Source organism: Colossoma macropomum, unplaced genomic scaffold, assembly GCF_904425465.1.
Source record: "Colossoma macropomum unplaced genomic scaffold, Colossoma_macropomum, whole genome shotgun sequence".
NCBI classification, from domain to species: Eukaryota; Metazoa; Chordata; class Actinopteri; order Characiformes; family Serrasalmidae; genus Colossoma; species Colossoma macropomum.
In genome coordinates, this window is record NW_023494799.1 from 7,206,223 (window position 1) to 7,226,903 (window position 20,681).

Below are 20,681 nucleotides of genomic sequence, written 5' to 3' on the forward strand. Positions count from 1 at the left end.
CACTACGAACGTTAGTGTCATTGTTAACAATAACACTATGAGCATTACTATCATTAATAACATTATTATTAACACTATGGACATTGCTGTCATTAACATGAACACTACGAACGTTAGTGTCATTGTTAACAATAACACTATGAGCATTACTATCATTAATAACATTATTATTAACACCATGAACATTACTGTCATTATTAACATTATTACATTATTATTACACCTTGAACATTTGTGTCATTGTTTACATTAAAACTATGAGCATTACTTTTATTTTTTAAATGATCATAAACACCATAAACATTACAGACCTTATTAATATTAATAATTATTATTATATGAATTACACTATGAACATTATTGTCTCTCTAAACGTTATTAATAACGCTATGATCGTTACTGTAATTATTAACATTATTATTAAGACTATGCACATTACTAATGTTTACACTATTAATACTATGAGCATTACTGATGTTATTAACAGTATTATTAACACTATGATCGTTACTGTCATTATCAGCATTATTATGAACACTATGGTCGTTATTGTGATTATGAACAGCAGTGAGGCTGAATGTTATCAGCAGCGCGAGGCTGAGTCGTGCTGGAAGCTGTGTGGTGCTGAATGTGTTTGGTGTTGGGGTAAGAGAGCGCTGTTTGGGGCAGATAAAGCAGCTCGAGCTGAGGAAGCTTATCTAAACCTCAGTAACAGCTCCACTATAATGATATGACACACCAAGGTCAGCACAGACAGGCACGAGCGCTTTCACCACTCTCACCATCCCTCATTCACTCCGCACCAGCAAAGCCTTTCACTAGCCTCACAGCGGCCAGACACACAGCCCCGCTCCCCCTGACCAGACACTACACAGGGCAGAGGAATCGGAGGGTTAATCCAGAGAACCATTTAACTCGGGCAGATTTATTCATGCGTGATTATGTATGTATCGATATGAGGCAGGTTTCCTCAGCCTCTCTCTGAATAATGTGACTTAATAATATTTACATGGTTTTAAATTACACTGAAATTGTACTGGAGGATATTTGAAAGAACAGAAACGGAGATAAAAAAATATTTTTTTTTAATTGCGGATATATAATATAATATGTTATATATATATGTATATATATATATATACATATATATATATATATATATATATATATATATATATATGTACGTGTGTATGTGTGTGTGTGTGTGTATATATATATATATATATATATATGCATATATATATATATATATATATATATATATATACACATATATGCATATATACTATATACACACATTGCGCTTTAGTCGTTCACGTTTAGTCCTTAATTTCTTTCTTTTTTTGTTTCAATTTTATTCTGTTTCAATGGAATTCAGGTCAATCGTTAACACTAAATAATGGTTGCACATAAAACTGGACACAATGAGTGTCCAAAGAATGCTGTTGGTATTTTCTTTGTGTGCAACACAATAAAAATCATGAACATTTTTTTCCAACGAGTAATGAGAGCTTAACAAACAAGGGATGCATCAGTACATCAAAATCGGATCGTTATCGGCCGATAATTGCTTTTTAAAAAATCGGTATCGGTTTAGATGTGACTGATCACGTTATTTTTATTGCTGCAGAGCAACTGCGGCAATCTATCTACAGTTTATTCATTTTACTATAGAAATAAATGCTATAGTTCTACATTTTAATAATGTTTACATCGCACAATGCCCATACCGGTGCATCCCTACACTCTCACAAAAGGTTCTAAACTGTCACTGGGGCAGTTCCCCTCTCGTCACTGGGGTGGTACCCTCGAGGGTACATCTCAGTACCTTTAGTCAGGGAACATAACTGTACCATAATCCACTGAATTTATATTCTCTAAGCTGTACTGACTCCACACACCCCGTCTCGTCTCCAGGCTTTTATTTTACTGTTCTGTTTTAAAACATTCGGTTACGAAAAGATACAAATATGAACTTTTCACCTGGAAAAACTTATTTAAGGTTCAGAACTGGACCTTAAAACTACTGTTGTACCTTTGAGGTACATCTACATTGTTTGTACCTTGATGAACGACAAAAGTACCTACAGAGAACCTTTATGTCTAATAGTGCAGAACACAGTGCAGCTCCAGTGTGTTAGTAAAGGCTGGATGTGCTGAAGTTCCACTGCAGTTTTATGGAGGAGCTTCTTCGCTGCTTTTACTTTTACTCGGGTCATTCTTTCAATGACGTAATAGCGTTTACTAGAGCGTAGTTTTACGTTGCTTTCTCTATTTTTGGCTATTAGCAGAGCACGAGCAGGATGCAGGTCAGCGTGCCCGCGAGCGTTAAGTACGTAGGGCCCAAAGCAGGCCTGTATGGGGCTCTGCATGGGCTGCAGTGCACGAGACAGAGAGGAACAGCGAGAAAATACTGCAAAATAGCATCAGCCATGTTAAATAATATAAAATACATGATACTGAGTGCTACAGTGAAGCGCTTTGCGCTCTCAGTGTTTTTACGCACTGCTTTCATTTTCGCCCCAGTTTCATCCACATTAAATCCATAGCAAATATATATAGAGATAAATAATATATAAATAAAATATCACAAATCCACCATAAAATACTAAAATACATCTCTCTCTCTTTAAGGTGAGGCGCGTGGGACTCGCTCTGGATCGCTGGGATTTATCACTTTTTTTTTTTAATTGTGGTGCATTTTTTGGGAGTCTGAAGCGATGATGGAGAAGCCGAAGCGCGAGGAGGAGGAGGAAGGGGGGTCACCGGCACGCAGAGGGGGAGGGCAGGAGGAAGAGGAGGAGGAGGAGGAGGAGGAGGAAGAAGAGGAAGAAGAAGAAGAAGGAGAGGAAGAGGAGGATGAGGAGGAGGAGGGGTGTGGGAGACAGGAAGGCACGAGGACGGCAAGGCGGAGGAAGAGGAGGAGGAGGAAGAGGAAGAGCCCTGGCAGCGTCATTCTGCAGAGGGGAGGAGGAGTAGGTGGGGCTTTGGGGGCAGTGGGCGGGATTTTAGGGGCAGCAGTGGGCGGGGTGGGGAGTATTAAAGGCGAGGCTGTGGAGGAGGACAGCAGGCTCCAGTGTGAGAGCCGCGCGCCCCCCGGCCCTCCTCTTCCTCCTCCTCCTCCTCCTGCTGTTGCTGCTGCTCCTCCTGCTCCTGCTCCGCCGCTGCTGCTGCTCCTGCCCCGCTCAGAGCCTCGCGCAGCGCGGATGGTGCAGTTGAGTCCGGCCGCTCTGCCCCCCCCAGCGCGCGCGCTGCTCTACGGCACCATGGCGCAGCCGCTCGGGCACAGGTGAGAGACGGGGGTGATGGGATTTAGGGGCTCACATTTTTGGATGTGATGGTTGATCATGTTGTTTGGTGATTCGGTGATGCTTTAGTATGGTGAAGGATTTGGGGTTTAAATGATGCTGGGTTTGGGGTTTAAATGATGTTGGGTTTGGGGTTTAAATGATGTTGGGTTTGGGGTTTAAATGATGTTGGGTTTGCGTTTAGATGAAGGGTTTTTGGGCTTTTGGATGGTGTTGGAATTGGGGTTTAGATGGTGTTGAGCTTGGGCTTAAATGATGTTAGGTTTAAGTTTAGATGATGTTAGGTTTGGGGATTAAATGATGTTAGAATAGGGTTCAGATTATGCTGGGATTGTGGTTTAGATGATACTGGGTTTAAGTTTAGATGATGAAGGTATTAGGGTTTACACGATGTTGGGATTTGGGTTTAGATGATGTTGGGTTTGGTTTTAGATGATGAAGGTTTTGGTTTTAGATGATGTTGGTTTTAAGTTTAGATGATGAAGGTATTGGGGTTTACACGATGTTGGGATTTGGGTTTAGATGATGTTAGGATTGGGATTAGATTATGCTGGGATTGTGGTTGGGATGATGAAGTGATCAGAGTTTAGATGATGTTGGGTTTAAGTTTAGATGATGAAGGTATTTGGATTTAGATGATGTTGGGATTGTGGTTTAGATGATGAAGGGATTTAGGTTTAGAAGATGTTGGGTTTGGGTTTAGATGATGGGATTGGGGTTTAGATGATAAAGGGTTTGGGGATTAGATGATGTTGGGTTTTTGGTTTTGATAATGTTGGGATTGAGTTTAGATGATGATGAGTTTGGGGTTTAGATGATAAAGGGTTTGGGTTTGGATGATGAAGCATTTGAGGTTTAGATGATGTTGGGGTTGTGTTGAGATGATGTTGGGATTGGGTTTAGATGATGTTGGGTTTAAGTTTGGGTGAAGAAGCATTTGGGGTTTAGATTATGGGTAACTGCTGTGTTTTTTATTTCAGAGGGAGCTGGTCGTTCTACATTTTTATAGTTCATTGGTTTTAATGCTTCTACAGTTTGTGTTAGGTGGTCTGATGATGTCTAGAATGTAAAAGATGGATTATAATGCATATCTGATGAGTTTTCTTTTGGGTTTCTGAAAGACTGTTTTTGTCCTGGTTTGGGGTTTAAATTGTCTTTTTTATCTTACATTTCCACAGATGATGAGGTTTGAGGGTGAAATTCTGTTTTGTGGGTTATGGGGGTAGATGAAGTGGGGGTCTTGCTGATGTGATCGAATGTTAGGGTTTGAAGGGTCAATCAAGGTCTAGTGAGTAAATGTTGATATATAATGCTTATTGCTTATAAAACAGGGTTTAGTGGATGAAACTTGATTTGAAAGCTTAGCTGATGACCTGCATACCTGAACGTTTCACTAACATGCACAGTAATGGCTGAGGCAGTCTCTGCGTTTCGGAGGAGCTGGTCTTGACACATTTTCATAGTCAAAGGGTTTTAGTGCTTTTATTATGGCGTTTGTGGGGGATGCTCGATTGATGTTTTCTGGATTTTAAATGAGAGGTTATGGTGCTTAGCTTTTGGGTTTTTAATCCTCCTCACTGCAGAGCTGAGTGCTTTTCTTGGAGTGTTTGAGATTTGGTATTTTTGGTGTTGAACATGTTTTTTAGGGGGTAGATTGTGGGATTTGATGTTTGGATGCTTTTCATTCGCATGTTGAGGGGATTTTTATTTCTTCCAACCTGCATGCCTGACCGCTTTTCTATTTTTATGTTCAATGGATTTTTTTGGTCATTTTCTGAAAAATGTTTTTTTGTCTTCCTGCATTTGCTTTTCAGTCACATCATGAATGCAGGATGATTTTTTTTTTTACTTTGTTTCTGATATTTTGATATTTTGTCCTCATATTCTTGCATACTGGAATGCTTTTTCCCCCCTTTTTGTTTTGCAGTTTTCATTTTTTTCAACCTTCTGCATTTACATACTTAATTTTTTAGACTTTCATTCCTCATAGTACTAAAAATGAACCACTTTCAAATTAAAATGTCCATTAAAATGAGAAGGCGGGTCATTATTTTCTTGGTACGGTGTTGTGTAGGATGAAGTGTGTGAGCTGAGATGCTGCAGCATGAATACATTATTTTGCACTCAGGGCTAAATCTGGAAAAGAACTGGGTTTATTTAAAAAAAGAAAAAGCATCCGAGAAATCTGCATTGTTCCTTTGTGCTTTTCCCTCCAACTACTGCTGAATTACATTCATTTTGATATCTGTAATGTATAGAGGAAAGCATTCTAATTCTCATTGTAATTACTGAACTGTAACTCTAAATAATTATTGAACTATAATCAGATTTCCTAAACATGCTTTATACTAATATAAAGGCTTTTCCCCTCTTTTCCTCTGCAGTGGCTTTGCTGGAGAAGCGGAGCAGTATGGGATGTATCCCAGCCACCGCGTTAAGCGCAGACCAGCACCGTATGAGATTGAGATCAATGATGGTAGGACAATTTTAGATCTTTCTAAGTATGGTAAGCCACTCTTTGGCTGTGACTTCTTCTCTTACCTTCATCTCTTCCACTCATCCAAGCTCATGTCCATCCCTCCATCCTTCTGTCCTTCCATCCTATCACTCAACATAGCCATTACACAGCAAGAGCACTTACTCTATTGTAAGGAAAATATAATAGGCAAAATGAGCTGAAGGCTCACAAAACATATTACATAACAATGATGGATATAACGAGAGTAATTCATCAATTCAGCATTTTAAATAAATAAATAAACATTCATCACAACAGTGCAGTCGTGTTGCGTTAGGCTCATTACAGCCCTTGCAATAAAGCTTCATTTGACTATTATCTACACAGATATTATAATTTATATATAATTATAAATTTTAGGGAATTTTCACCTAATTAAATATTATAGTTAGTTATTAGATAATTATATACTAACTACATAAACACTATAAACACTATATAATAGTTACATTATTACTTTTACTATAATTACTATAATTACTATACTAATACTATAATTGTAAAAAGCTTTATTTAATTTTATTAGCATACAGATGTCATGATTGATATATAAAACTATAATTAGTAGGGCATAATCACCCTTTTTAAACAGTATTATAGTTTATCACTAAGTAATTATATAGTAACTACACAATTATTAACTATATTTACTATATATTAGTTCAATGTAATAGCGCTTTGTTTGATTTTATTGAGATATAATTACAATTATAGAGAACTGTCACCTATTTATAGTTATTGACAGTTACTATGTAATTATATAGTAATTACATAATTATTATCACTACTCTGTAATAGTTAAATGTAATAAAGCTTCATTTAAATTCATTACCTATATACACAGTATAATTTATATATAGTTGTTATAAGGAATTAAAGCTGTTTCTATTCACTGTTATAGTTAGTTACTATGTAATTATATAGTAATTTCTTGTTTCTATTCAGTGTTGTAGTTAGTTGCTATGTAATTTTATAGTAATTATATAATTATTAACTATAGCTACTCCATAATAGTATAATTACAATAATATATTTATTATAATTAGCACAGGGAAAGCTACAGATCACTGCAGTGGCATTTTAAAGGTTGTACACAAAGCGATGCTCTCTCTCTCGAGAAATAATGAAATGTTGCTCTGAGACAAAGAGCGATAAAGAGGAGAAGCGGTGAGAGAACTGACGGTGGGTAGAGCCCCAAAGGCGCAGTGTGTGTGGCACAGATAGCCGCTGGTGTCCCATCAAAATGCAAATACGAGGCAGAGTGCTGAGGCGAGGAAGAGGGATTAGAAAAGGTTACAGAGACGCCAAGCATGAACTATAATGTGCAGACTGTGTAAAATGTAAAATGTTCTACCATATTGTACCTATATGGGCCCCGTCTACGTAAATAATGTCATTTTTTATTTTAAAAAAGGTACATTATCCTGTAGATTAACAACACGTCCACGCTAAGTTGCCCACCGTTGCATTAAGGCACGGTGGTATGTGAGACAGAGCCGGTTCTGTTCCAAAAGAGCTGTCTGGGATGAGGAATGAGCTTGAATAATTGAATGTAAAATGCCATAGATAATAGAAAGGTTAATTAATTCTTTGCTAAATAGGTTGAGATAAAGGGCTTATCTATCAGTGAGCTGGAGGATGGAGGCACCAGAGGTGTGTTCGCCGAGCAACGTCCTGTTAAATCAGTCAACCATTTGGAGACAAGCTGCTGTAAAAGATGCTGATTTGTTACAAATGTGGTTTGTGAGGATTTGGCTGAGCTGGTTTGGGGTTCAGAATGAGTAGTTAACCCCCTTTGACTTCATGGATGCCCATTACTACATTATAGGAGTGAGGAATGGATGTCTATGGAATTGTTGGCAGGTCTGTGAATGTTAAAGTGATCATTTTAAGAGGGGAACCAAGAATCAAATTCAACCCAGTTTCACTCCTGCACAGACAGTGTCCAGGACCATTTTGTTATTTTCCTGATTTAGCAGGAAACCTGGTAACTAGTAATCAAGTAACTACAGTCGTATGCAAAATCAAATTACATGTTTTTATTTTCTGAGTGAAAATGAGTGATGAAACATACTTGAATATAGCATTTTTGCAGTTTTTAGAGTACACTTTCCATTTATTTGCTGGTTTTAAAATATTGGAATGGAAAAAATAATACATATTAAATGTGCCATAATCTTTATTCATGTTTTATTTTTTTCCCCAGTATGTCTCTATAGAGGATGTTTTGTTGTTTCACAGAACAATAAAAATAAACCAAAACGTAATTTGACCAGGGGTGCCAAAACTTTTGCATACAACAGTTCCTACTAAACCTGGTACTAACCGCTGAGTTGAACAAAAATTGTTAGTTACTAGGTAATTATATAGTAACTACATATTAACATATAGACACTATATAATAGCCCATTGTAAAAAGTCAAATTTGATTACCATACAAATGTCATAATTGATATCTAACTAAAAGTAGTAGGGAATTATCACCTTTTTAAATCAGTATTATAGTTTATCACCAGATAATTATATAGTTACTACGCAATTATTACCTATAGTTACTACGTCTTAGTTCAATGTAAGATTTTATTACCATACAGATGTCAAAACAGATATAATTACAAGTATAGAGAATTGTTGCCTATTTATAATGTTATCGACAGTTACTATGTAATTATATAGTAATAATATTATTAACTATAGTTACTATATAAAACATGTCATTTGACCTGAGGTGGCCAAACATTTGCATACAACTGTATCTACTAAACCTGGTAATAGCCACTGAGTTGAATGACCAACGTGTGCTGGACTAAGGCCATCCAGGAGCAGAGTGATGACCAGGAATAGGAAACTAGACAAATATGAGGAGAGACAAAGAGTAGTGGCTATTTTTTGCTGGTGGGGTTCTGAATGAGCCTGATTCTGTAATTAAATGGATTTTTGAGAGTGAACTGGGAAGTGAAAATACAGGAAACTGGACATAAGTGAGGAGTCCAAATGACTGGCTATTTCTGAAGTGTGTTTTCCTGCACATGCCCCTGCTCACGACTCGCTTTTCTATTGCTTTTCAGGTTCTCAGCCCAAGATCGTGCGGCGGATCTTCACGAACAGCCGCGAGCGCTGGCGGCAGCAGAACGTGAACGGCGCCTTCGCCGAGCTCCGCAAGCTCATCCCCACACACCCGCCCGACAAGAAGCTCAGCAAGAATGAGATCCTGCGGCTGGCCATGAAGTACATCAACTTCCTGGCCAAGCTGCTGAATGACCAGGATGACGTGCTGGTGGGCGGTGAGGGTGGGGCGCGCACCCGTGAGGCCCGGGATGGCGGCCTAGTGAGGGAGGACCTGCTGCAGGACATGCTGAGTCCAAACTCCAGTTGCGGCAGCCTGCTGGATGGAGACGGCAGTCCAGAGAGCTTCACCGAAGAGCAGGACTCATCGCCCGCCGGACGCGGCCTGCATCATCCACCAATGCCCCTGGATGGAAGCAACCAGCGATGACTATGGAGGTGTAGATATCTGGCCTCATGATTCGCCTCGATTGCGATTCGATGCGTCACGAAAATCTGAAATTCCACCACGATTCGATTCTCTTGGTACGATTCGGAATCTTGTTGAACTGAATACGCAAATGAGACTGGAGGAAGTGGATTTAGTGGAATATAAACAATAAAAATAACATTTGATGTAGCCAGATAAGTTAATTTGCCCAAAAACAGTGCATAATTTTCTGAATATCATCCTAGTTATTTATAACTGATTCTTACATTACAAAACAACAATGCAGTTGAATCGCCACCTTTAAGTCGATGCATTATGATGCGTTTTGAAACCCCTGGTCACGACATTGCTGGACAAAGAGACTGGGCATTGAGGGCCAGACATTGGGCCCAGATGGTCTATTGTGGAAGGCTAACGGACGTGTTTGTGTGCAGACTTGATTTTTTTTCTTGCCCCCATTTCTTCACGTCTTGCGCACTAACTACTCTCCACACTGGATGCTGCCCCCTATGGGTAAACACTGGTACATCGAGAATCATAATAATGGTAGATTTAAGTGCTTGCTGCTGCGGTAAGCATATATTCCAGCTGGGATTTAAACACGAAGCAAAGAAAGCATTCAAAAAGGCCAGATTTTTCAGAATGGTACCCTTTCTAGATTTCAATCCCACCATTTGATCAGGTACACTAGATAACCATGCTGTTAGAATGCGTGAAGAAGACAGAGGAGGGGAAATCTCCTTGGCTAAACTCAATCAGACTTAAAGGGGAATTCCACCAATTTTTCAATGCTGCTGCATAATTCAATCATTGAGATGGAAACAAAGCCATTCAGAGTGGTTTGATGTGAAATACTTCACTTATTGACTCTGATTTCTTTCCAGCGGTGGTGATAGGAACCAGGGGTCACAATGTCCACAACACAAATATAGCCATTTTATTTATTATCCAAAATGACCAGAGAAGCTACACATCTTCTGGTGGCAAAACTGGAAAAAGATTCTATAACCCTGAATGCCTGAATTAACCCCTTTACAAGCCATCGGCCCAACGGCAGGCCCAAAGTTTTATTGCACACTTTTATAACCTAAGAACAGCTCAATTAGTTTGCATTAAAGACCATGTAGTTGCTGAATAATAAGCCTTTTGTATGTAATAAGCCTGTAATGTTAAGGGGTTAAAAATATGTTTCAGGCCAAAAATAGTTGCAAAATTTTGTAAAACAATGTCGTGGGCTGTGTTGTAGCTTTTAGGGGCATTAAACTCATCCGACGTCTGGTTCGTATCACCACCACTGTAAACAATTCTGATTTCTCCAGAACAGAGCATTTCACACCAAACCACTCTGAATGGCTTTTTTAATGATTGAAATATCCACACATTTTGAAAAAAAATCAATGAAGTTCTCCTTTAACGAATCATAGGCGAGTTTGTAGAGTTTTGGACTGTAGTGTTTGTACATTTAGCCGAGAAGTATGAGCGTTAGAGGGGAAACGGTAGAACGAGCTCAATTTTTGCTGTTACGTTTATGTTGGAGACTGTTAAAACTCTTTCTGTATATAACAGGGCCATGCTCTGTCTGAGTTAATGACCACACTGGCAATAGCAACTAAACTAATGCTATTTGGAGAAAAACACTGGCCATTTTGTGAATGGCATTTGAGTATTACTTTATTATTTGATAAAATGCACACACGTCTACGTGTAAAGACATGGAAGGGAGAGGGCTGCGACAGTAAGAGGTACAAGCGCGACGCTCCGAGTGTACATAACGAAATGAACTAATGTAGTAGATCTGTATCTAAAGCTGAACCCACGCATCTGTACTGTTCATTCCCATCGTGATTATGGTACAATGAGTTAATCAGTTATCATCTCCTCTCTTTCGTTCCTTTCCTCCACTTTCTTCCCTCCATCGCTCAGTAAGTGTTTTATCACTGTATTTGACTTTGATCTGCTTTTTCCGCAGACTGTCGAGTAACCAGTCTTGGTACCTTTAATTCTTTTTTTTGTGTGTGTATTGAACACCGACAACAGCAAAAAATGTTATTTTAATGTGATATTTAGTAGAAGGACCTTTGTTGTAAGGTGAAAATGAAATCTATCTATAAAAATATGCAACGTTATATCTTACAGAATTTTATAGAAAATGAAATAAAGAATAAAAAAAGGGGCAAACTTGAAAACGTGTGCTGTGGTTCTGTGTTTTTGGTTTGAAGTCGAATAAGCCTCACCACTCTTCAAGTGCACCGCACTCAACAGCCTAATTGAAAATATAAAAGGGAAGATAAAACGTACGATAGATGCTTTTAATTAAGTCCCATGAATTTGTTCACGAGAGCTAGAACCTGTTTCATTTCTTCATTATGTCACTTCAGGTTAACTAATGACGTGTGTGTGTGTGTGGGTGTGTGTGTATCTGTGTGTGTGTTACACCATAATAGTATAATAGGCCTTTAGTACTTTACTACATTACATTACAGATACTCTAAAGGCAGGGCTGGGATGCATCAGTGTACAAGTATTGGGAACATATTCAGAAAATAAAAATATATCTGTATTCAGTCCAAGTTACATTTTGTAAAGGCAGTTTTCGGAATACAGTTACTTTTTACATTTTTTGGAGAATACTTTTAGAATATTTACCCCCCACATTTGAAAAATTTATATATGCCATCTTTAAAGGAAACACCACCAGTGGTTGTTTATTAACCATTTTAAAATCAGCGCAAGGTGTCTAAAGACTTATTCTACAGTGGACTTATTTACAAATACTGTAGTTCATGCTGAAGCCTGAGTAGACTAATAAATCATTGTGATGATCAGTTATTAATCTCAGTGTTACTGAGCTCTGCTAAAGCCTGAGTAGGCTGATAAATCAATGTGATGATCAGTTATTAATCTCAGTGTTACTGAGCTCTGCTAAAGCCTGAGTAGACTGATAAATCAATGTGATCAGTTATTAATCTCAGTGTTACTGAGCTCTGCTAAAGCCTGAGTAGGCTGATAAATCAATGTGATGATCAGTTATTAATCTCAGTGTTACTGAGCTCTGCTAAAGCCTGAGTAGACTGATAAATCAATGTGATCAGTTATTAATCTCAGTGATACTGAGCTCCTTTGAGGGATGATGGAACTTGCCAGTCTCCTCAGTAGTGGACATGTTTACGACCCATAAGCTTAGCATCGGTGTTGTAGTGGATTTGTATATGTGTTTACTTACATCACCAACTGAAAATCACAGCTAACCACTTTATAGTCATATTTGTAAGATTTTGTTATTGGGATATGGCAAGCTGTTGGCTTAGGTCATGATTTTTTTTTCATGAAACATATTAACAGAAGCATTACATGAAGAAAACTGCAAACCAGTGTCAGCGAGGAACAGTGAATTACTAAAAATGAATGTCTTACCAGTAAGGGCTCTAGATTTATTCTGAGTATGTTACTTTTTTCATCATTGTAATGGAATACATCACTAAATACATTGAGGACAGTGCATTCAATATTCAGCCATCACTACTTTTTCAAAGTGTTCTGCCTAGCCCTGTTTAAAGGCCTGTATATGAGCCTACGTTTCAATTACTGCCACTGTTAAATGAAAATAAGTTAACACCTCCTGTACAGGGAGTAAGCTTAAAGTGCATGATGTCTATGTATTTGCTGAGTTTAACATACTGGAAAAAATAAAACATAAAATATAAAATATGCATTAACTTTTGCACAGGTCACATTTGAAGGCTTCTTCTTTTTTCTCAATTATCTCAATATTAAATTCAGTAAATAAACAGTAATTGTGTAACGGTAAGTGTGCAGAAGTGTGTTCTCTGTAGAGGATGTGTTAATTTATATACAGTTAGAAAATCAACTGAACGTGTAGTTTGACCAGGAGCGCACAAACGTCTGGGTACGAGTGAATTACTGTAATAGACTTGTGAATAACGCAGTGCTGAACTGTAACTATTAAAGCTTTGCCTTCAGTTTGAGCCATACATGTCAAAATATGGTAGAAAAACAAGAAAGGACAGCTCTCTACCCCACGGGATTCTAGCAGAATGAAGTAATAGTCATATGCTTATATTAATATTCATTTAACCTTGCAGCGGTTTCACAGTGACTCCTTTCTAACATTTGACTCATTTCTAACATCTGACTGACATGCATTGATCAGTCTACTGCTCATATTCCATCAGTGACTCTAGCTTCCCGAAGGCCTGGACGTTGTTACTGACAAAGTTGGTAACACTCTTTGGAATCCGAACGTGATTGGCTGATTCATTTGACACTCCCCAATTTTGCTCGTGGTTAATCTGATGTGGTAGAACTTCAGTGCAGTCCCAAAAGTCCTAACTAATGAGAGGGCTCGCTTGGCTGTATCTATCTAGACACCACAGAGAAAAAACTCTGATTGGACAATTTTCTGCTGGGCATTTTAACTCTTTTGTTTCTAACTGAATCTTAATGATTCTATGGAATAAATAAACAATGACTTAACAACATGTTCTTTTTTTTTGTTTCACAGGAATCATTAGGCCATCTGAAGTCCTAGATGACCCTCAAGGTTGCCAACTGGAATTATTTCTAGTAGTTCCATAATGATAATGAAACTCGTATGTTTAATCTCAAAATGCTCCGTCATCTTCATTGCTACTTTCCAAAACTGCTGTACCAACTTCAACCGATGTAAATGGCATTTCACACTGTCACTGTCGACTGAAGGAAGAATGAAGGGATTTTGGCGTGATGGGTCAGTGTTTTCCTGAGTGTACATGGGTCAGCTTCACACAAAATGTAGACAGACAAACGAATCCACCAGTTACACTCAGTGAGAGGCAGATTATGTATTTCTCGGTCCCTCTTCACAGGCTTATAACTCTGGATGTCATGTATGATCTCATGATGAGATGGAATGGAAAGGGTGACTCAGATTCAGGAATGTTTGAAGTGCATTTCTGCACTGTATCTATGTATGTACAGACACGCGGGCACGTCTGTGAACCCCAGAGGTTACGGGTCACTGGGGTATATACACCACTCTGTGCACAAGTCTTAGACGTCTGAGAAAATGATATATAAAGATATTTTTTATAAGTAAGCATTTCTTTGTTTAACAAAACACTAAGAATAAACAACGATATGCAATAAATTATGTTTTTATGTATGTGTGCGTGTTCGCCTAATCATTTCAAAAGCTCACAGCTTCACAGTAACCATCCAAATAGGAATTTACTAAATTTATGCAATGGCAGGAGGGAGCAGTCAGTTTATCTGTATTCTGTATTCTGTATTTTGTGGTGAGAATGCAGGACATTAACTTTAAAAAAACATTCTTGTTATGTTTTATTATATGTATGTTTAATTGCATATTTTATTTTTAAAGCTATATAGTGGGTTTAACTGCCACAGAGCCCTATCTATATAACTACAAAGTGGGATTAATTAGAGTATATATGTATAGTATACATATATAAAGTGGGACTAGCTGGGGTATACATGTGTGGTATATGTATAAAATTGGATTAGTTGGGGCATACATTTATGCTATATGTATAAAGCTGGATTAGTTGGGGCATATATGTATGGTATGTGTATAAAGGGGAATTAATTTGGGTATATATGGGATTAATTGGGAAATGTTTTATCAGCAATATAAAATTAGATTTCACAAAATCCAAAAATAGATTTTGCTCTATTATTTAATCATTATATATTAGGCAGACTCAGGGAAAGAATGTGCAGTGCTTATGTTTTGAAAAGCCAGAATGAATAGCTGCAAAATATGGAAAGCTCATAAATGCAGGTCCATTTATTTTACAATATGACTGCTGTACTGAAGTGAATGACCATTTTATGTTATCCGCTCCACAAGTTAACATGCAGAGTAATATAAGCCATAAAAAACACATTTTTACATTGCAAAATTCAAAGACAGTCAAATGTTTAAAGGCTCTATTATGTGACAACATTTAACAAACACAAAAGACAAGCTAGAATGATCTCAGTAGTGGAGCTGAGGAAGCTGGGACGGAGAAATGAGGGTCAGGAGGGTCATTATTATTGGGCTCTGTGGTCTGAGAGTGTGAATTCAAATTGCTGATAAGCATCAAAGCCAATAAAAAAAACATTGAAAGATCTACCGGTCCCACGAGGCCGCAGGAGAGAGTGTGAAAAAGCGATACAAGGACAGTTCCCAGACACATCACTGCTCACACACACACACACACACACACAGAGGCACTCACATGTGACCTTGCAGCATCTCCTCCATCTTGTAACAGACACACAGAAGCCCATAAACTTATACTGCAAAAGACCTTTTTTGCAGTGAACTACAGAATGAATTTTGCAGTAAAATGTTAAAAAAATGTAAAGTGACATAAATTATAACTGTAGAAGCTACAAAACTGAAATATCTGTCAGTTTGTGTCTCTACTAATTCTCTAAAAATGTGCTTTATCAACTGGTGACTGTTATTGATTAGTAAATGCAATGTTTTCCCTTTAAAGGGCCCACATCGTAAATTTTGTTTTTTCACCCTGAGATTCACTTGCAACATTTGTGTGGTTTTATGTAGCAAAAATTCATTCATTCATTTTTACATGATCATTTTCCAACTTCTCTTTATCCCTCAGAACAGATCGGCAACATGGGGACCCGGAGCTCCACAGCAGAATTAGGTTTTTAGGTAAAAATAAAATAATCCTCCTCAGCAATAAAATAAAGCCCTGCTGATCGTTCTAAAACAGTTTTAACAATAAATGGTCTTACGTGCTGGCCTTAATGTATAGCTGCTAATTCACCTTTTAACCCTAAAGTTTGGCACACAGACTGCAGGTTTACCCAGCAACGCAGTGCCTAGCTAGTAGATAATGAAACGGCAAAGAGAAACACAGACAATTTGGAGACAAATGGACTTTTTTTGCATTTATATGCACTCCAGCTGGTTTTCTGATACATTTAATCTGCACAGAGAAACTGTCAAACACAAAAATTTGCAAAGCTAAAGTCAACTTCTCGTTCACCAGCTTCTTGTTCTTATTTTTCACGTTCCACCTTAAATGGTGCAACAGTTAGCTACATAGTTAACTACATTCTGGCTCCTCAACTTCGTAAACGGTCAAACGTTAAGAGACATTTTACAAGAAACTATTCTACTTTTGTGGAAAAGTATCCTGCCAGAGATGCGAGAAAAGCAGCTATAGCTGAGCTAAAGCTTAAAGCAGAGCAAAGTCTACATTTTGTTTGTATTATATATTTAGCCTATATGAGGACATTAGCACATACTGAGACATATTTACAGTCAAGATGTTAAAATGTTACTTTAATAAAATGGACATGAAATGTTGTGGCTCCCGAAGTGGTTTGATTTTTGTTGAAACTTGACAAAATGGCTCTCCTTTGGGTTGCCGACCCCTGCCTTAGAAATACTGTGTTTTTAAGATGGCACTGGGTCACTGTGTCTTTAAGATGGCTATGTGCAAATGTGCTGTTCTGGTTGGCTCCTTATAACTTTAGCATGAATGAGTGGGGCTAAACTGCTATAGGCAAATATAGGTGGATATATGTAACTGAGTTTTTGTGACATCAGACTGTGTGGACTGGGACGGGAGTGCTTGTTAAGTTTTTAAAATTTAACAATGTTTACATACAAAATGAACCTTTTATTTAGTGAAGAAAAGAAATGTTCATAATATGGGCCCTTTAATGTGCTAATATTACAATTTAATAGCTACTATTATTATTCATAGTATGAGTATTATTACACAACTTCCACTGAAAAACTGTAATTCCACGTTTAGAGCAAGAGGAGGTAGTGCAGAGTCAGAGTCGAGTTTATTTACAGTTTACTCTTCCTCTTCATGCGTCCAGACTGAGAAAGCTGGACTTTGGCCTGGACTGAAAGCACCAGCCATTCATCTAGAAAGGAACTGCTATTGATTGAGTGCTTTAATAACAGCGAGTTATTGTTCTCTCAGAGGATCGGCTACACAGAGCTGGAGAGGACACTTAAGAGACGCCATTCACTTTACATGACTGCTCTCAGGCTTTGTCTCGCTGTTAATAAGTGTTTAGGCATTGAAAAACACTAGAATTCAATGTCAGTGTTCACTATACCGGCATCACCGTAGTTGTATAGGAATGATATTGTGAATAATAAATCACTCTAAAAATCACATGGTTGGTATATATGAATTAGGCCGCTCAGTTTCCTTTAATCTTCTATGACAATCATTTCTGGTCCTGGCGATGAATACTAAAACACACATGAAATGTGGCTCATATCTCGCTATAGATTAAACCCATCATCAAACACTTCCAGCACAATCTAATTCTATTAAGTCCCTCCATTCATCTTGGCTGGCACTGCTTGGCTGTTGAAATAGGGGGCCAGTATGATGGATTCAATCAGAGCGCTCTTTGAGAAGAGTTTGACAGCAGTGTTTTCCTTTTTAATTAACTGCAGCAGAGTCACCCCCCCCCCTTCTTTTTTTCCCACCAGAAAGCAACAACGTAAGACAGAGAGACAAAGAGCGAGAGAGAAAGAGAGAGAGAGAAAGAGAGAGAGAGAGAGTGTCCAAAACACTGATAGATCTCCGAGGAGTCCAGTCACAACAAAGGACATGCTCACAGACAGATAAAAAGACATCATTACCCACCAGAGATAAGTAGACGGTGCGGGTGGGGGGGGATTCAATTAGCCGGCCTGCGTTAGCCCCACCCTCTGCGCTGGTGGGATGGCCTGTTGAGGGATCGGGACCGTTCCAGTGAAACCGGGAGGCCTCTGGTTCTCAGAGCGAGCGCTTTGGAAAGCTCCTCCGCTGTGGTCTCTCATGGCTATCTGCTCAGCCATCACTGCTGCATGTTCCCCTGGGGAGAGAGGGCCTGTGTATTTGTTTGGGGGGGTTAATGAGGGGGCTGGACAGTTTTGCTGGTTGTAAAGAGCTGCTAATTTGGCTGGTGCCGAGACGGGACAGCTTTGGGTGGAAACTGTGGGATGCTCTGGCCTTTGAGATGCTCATGGGTCCCCTGAGTGCTGAGTGGGCGGATCCCCCTCTCTCTCCTGCTCTGTTAATCAAGCCCCTCTCTCTCTACGGCCCTCCAAAGTCGAGGGCCCTCGCTGAGTGCCCAGCTATTAACCTCCTGAGAACATTAGAGAGGGAGATTCGACAATAACTGGCAGCGCTGTAAATCTCAGACCACACAACCTTCAGGAAATGATTCAATGCATCATGCTGTGTTAGTAACCACTCCCTGTTACAGAAACTGTGGACTATGCAGAGTGCCAGCCATTCTTAGTAGTGTTTGAATTCTTAATGACAAACCCTGCTGTCGTTCTGTGGTCAATCCCCTGTATGCTCACTTTGTACTGAATAAGGTATGAGTGCACCAGTGGAGCATATCGGACACAGCTCCAAACATCACCATTCAGTTCAATTTATTTTGGTAGGAGAAACTATTTACTATACACAGTAAAGTGAAGCCACTTGGCTGCCATGTTGGAACTCCTTAAGTTGTAAAACTCTTGTTAATGGATGTAAATTTGGAACATATTTGGCTGTTTCATAAACTAATTTAACCTAATCTAGACTGATCTATTATTTTTTATTTCAGGTATCTGAAAAAGGCTTGGACAAAAAATAAACTGTCTATTGGTCATTTTTTAAAACGTTTTTTGGCAGAGTGTGCAACCTAGAACTGCAGAGAATGCACACATGCATGTGACCTATGCAATAACTAACTGCACATATATGAATTACAATATCTGAAAGTGCCCTGTGTAAGAACATGGTATAGTTTAACTAGCCCTTGGCTGACTGGCTCAGCAGACAGCTCAGATAGGTAACAAGCTAAGAAGCTCCTTCAATAATACTCAGAGTGAAGCTAAAGTTAAAATATTTACTGAACTCACTGAAAACTGTGAAGCAAAGTGAAGAATATCACTGCTGTCAGAACAAAACTAAAAAATATCCAACTTTCCAGGAGAAGGGCAAAAGATATTTAAGGTTCAGCGTAAGATAATATTAGATTAGATTTGTTGTGAAATTTTGACAAAATGTAAATGGCAGCTGGTATATTTCAAATTATGTAAAAATATGAAAAATAACAAAAATGAGAGATGGTTTTGTTCCTACAGTGACGACATACAACATGCATCTCTTACCAGTTAAAACGCCCTCATTCGTGTAAAGCTGCCATTAACAGCATTAAATCCAGCGTGGAGAAGTGAATGTAAGCCTCAGTTAATTATAGCTAACATAATTTAGTGATTCCCATAGAAAAGCTAGAGAAGCTAGCATTAATTAGATTGTGATGTGTATATATATATATATATATATATATATTTATATATATATATATATATATATACACACATCACAATCTTCCAAAATATGGACTGTTTTGAATTTATATGGGGGGATATGGGTTTCTTCCATTGTTTACTTTTTGGGGGCTGTGTTAAAGCTAACCCCGCCGTGTGGAGGCTGTACTTTAGCCTGGCGAGTTCTCACTGAGAGTTGCTTGTATGCTTCAAAATGATGGCTGTTTTACAGACACCAAGTGGGGGATTAAACAAAATAGGTGAGAATTCTGAAATAAAACTTACTTTAATGGGGCAAAAACTGTTTTAATGGTGAATCTATCTGCAGAATCTGGTTAATTGCATAAAAGGCAGTTACATTTCACCCCACAAAAGGTTTTGCCCTGCTCTCCTCTAAAGACAAAGGCAATACAAGTAACTAATAATAATCTAACATTAATTGACCAATTTATTTACTAACTAGTTGAATTTCTGTTTTAAGATCAACACGTCATGATGCACCGATGCATTTTAACTCCACTTTGCTTCTCCTCAGGTGGTTGTCTAGTGTAAAGGCCTCATTTTACCAATGACCGTGCTTTTCTGAGGGTCCGCATATCCTGACATTGCTTATTTCTACACTAAATGAGAGTAAAAATAACCATAATAATCAGGTTCTGTTTAACCTTGGCTAACTTGTAACTCCTCAGACAACAAAAAACTTGCCAGCTTGCTGTTAAAACCTGACCCCTGGTGACACATTACTGGCTGAGGTACAGTCTGTCTCCTTAACAAGCCAAAGTCCTCAGTGGGCAGCATTAAAGCTCATGTTCGGCTGCTAATGGAATGTGTTTACTTACTCATGAGCTTCCTGCTTTGGTGGAGAATAACTTCCTCCAACAGTGCGCTCACCAGTGAGGGCCTCAGCTGCCATCCAGGAAAATCAGCATTATATAGGAATCCCTGATTAAAAGCCAGAGCTGAACTGATGCTAGACTAAACAGTTATATTTGGGATGACGCTGAAAAGGGCAGGTCATAAAGCTCAGTTCAGTAAACA

The 20,681-nt window shown here is 38.5% G+C and overlaps 1 protein-coding gene across 1 annotated transcript; it reads left to right on the forward strand.

Moving 5' to 3' along the window:
• Positions 1–3,111: 3,111 nt before the first annotated feature.
• Positions 3,112–10,486, forward strand: tal1 (T-cell acute lymphocytic leukemia 1). Its single transcript, XM_036587108.1, has 3 exons — positions 3,112–3,289; positions 5,693–5,784; positions 8,895–10,486. The coding sequence occupies exons 1-3, from the start codon at positions 3,207–3,209 to the stop codon at positions 9,320–9,322; spliced, it is 603 nt and encodes a 200-aa protein (XP_036443001.1). The 5' UTR covers positions 3,112–3,206; the 3' UTR covers positions 9,323–10,486.
• Positions 10,487–20,681: the final 10,195 nt, after the last annotated feature.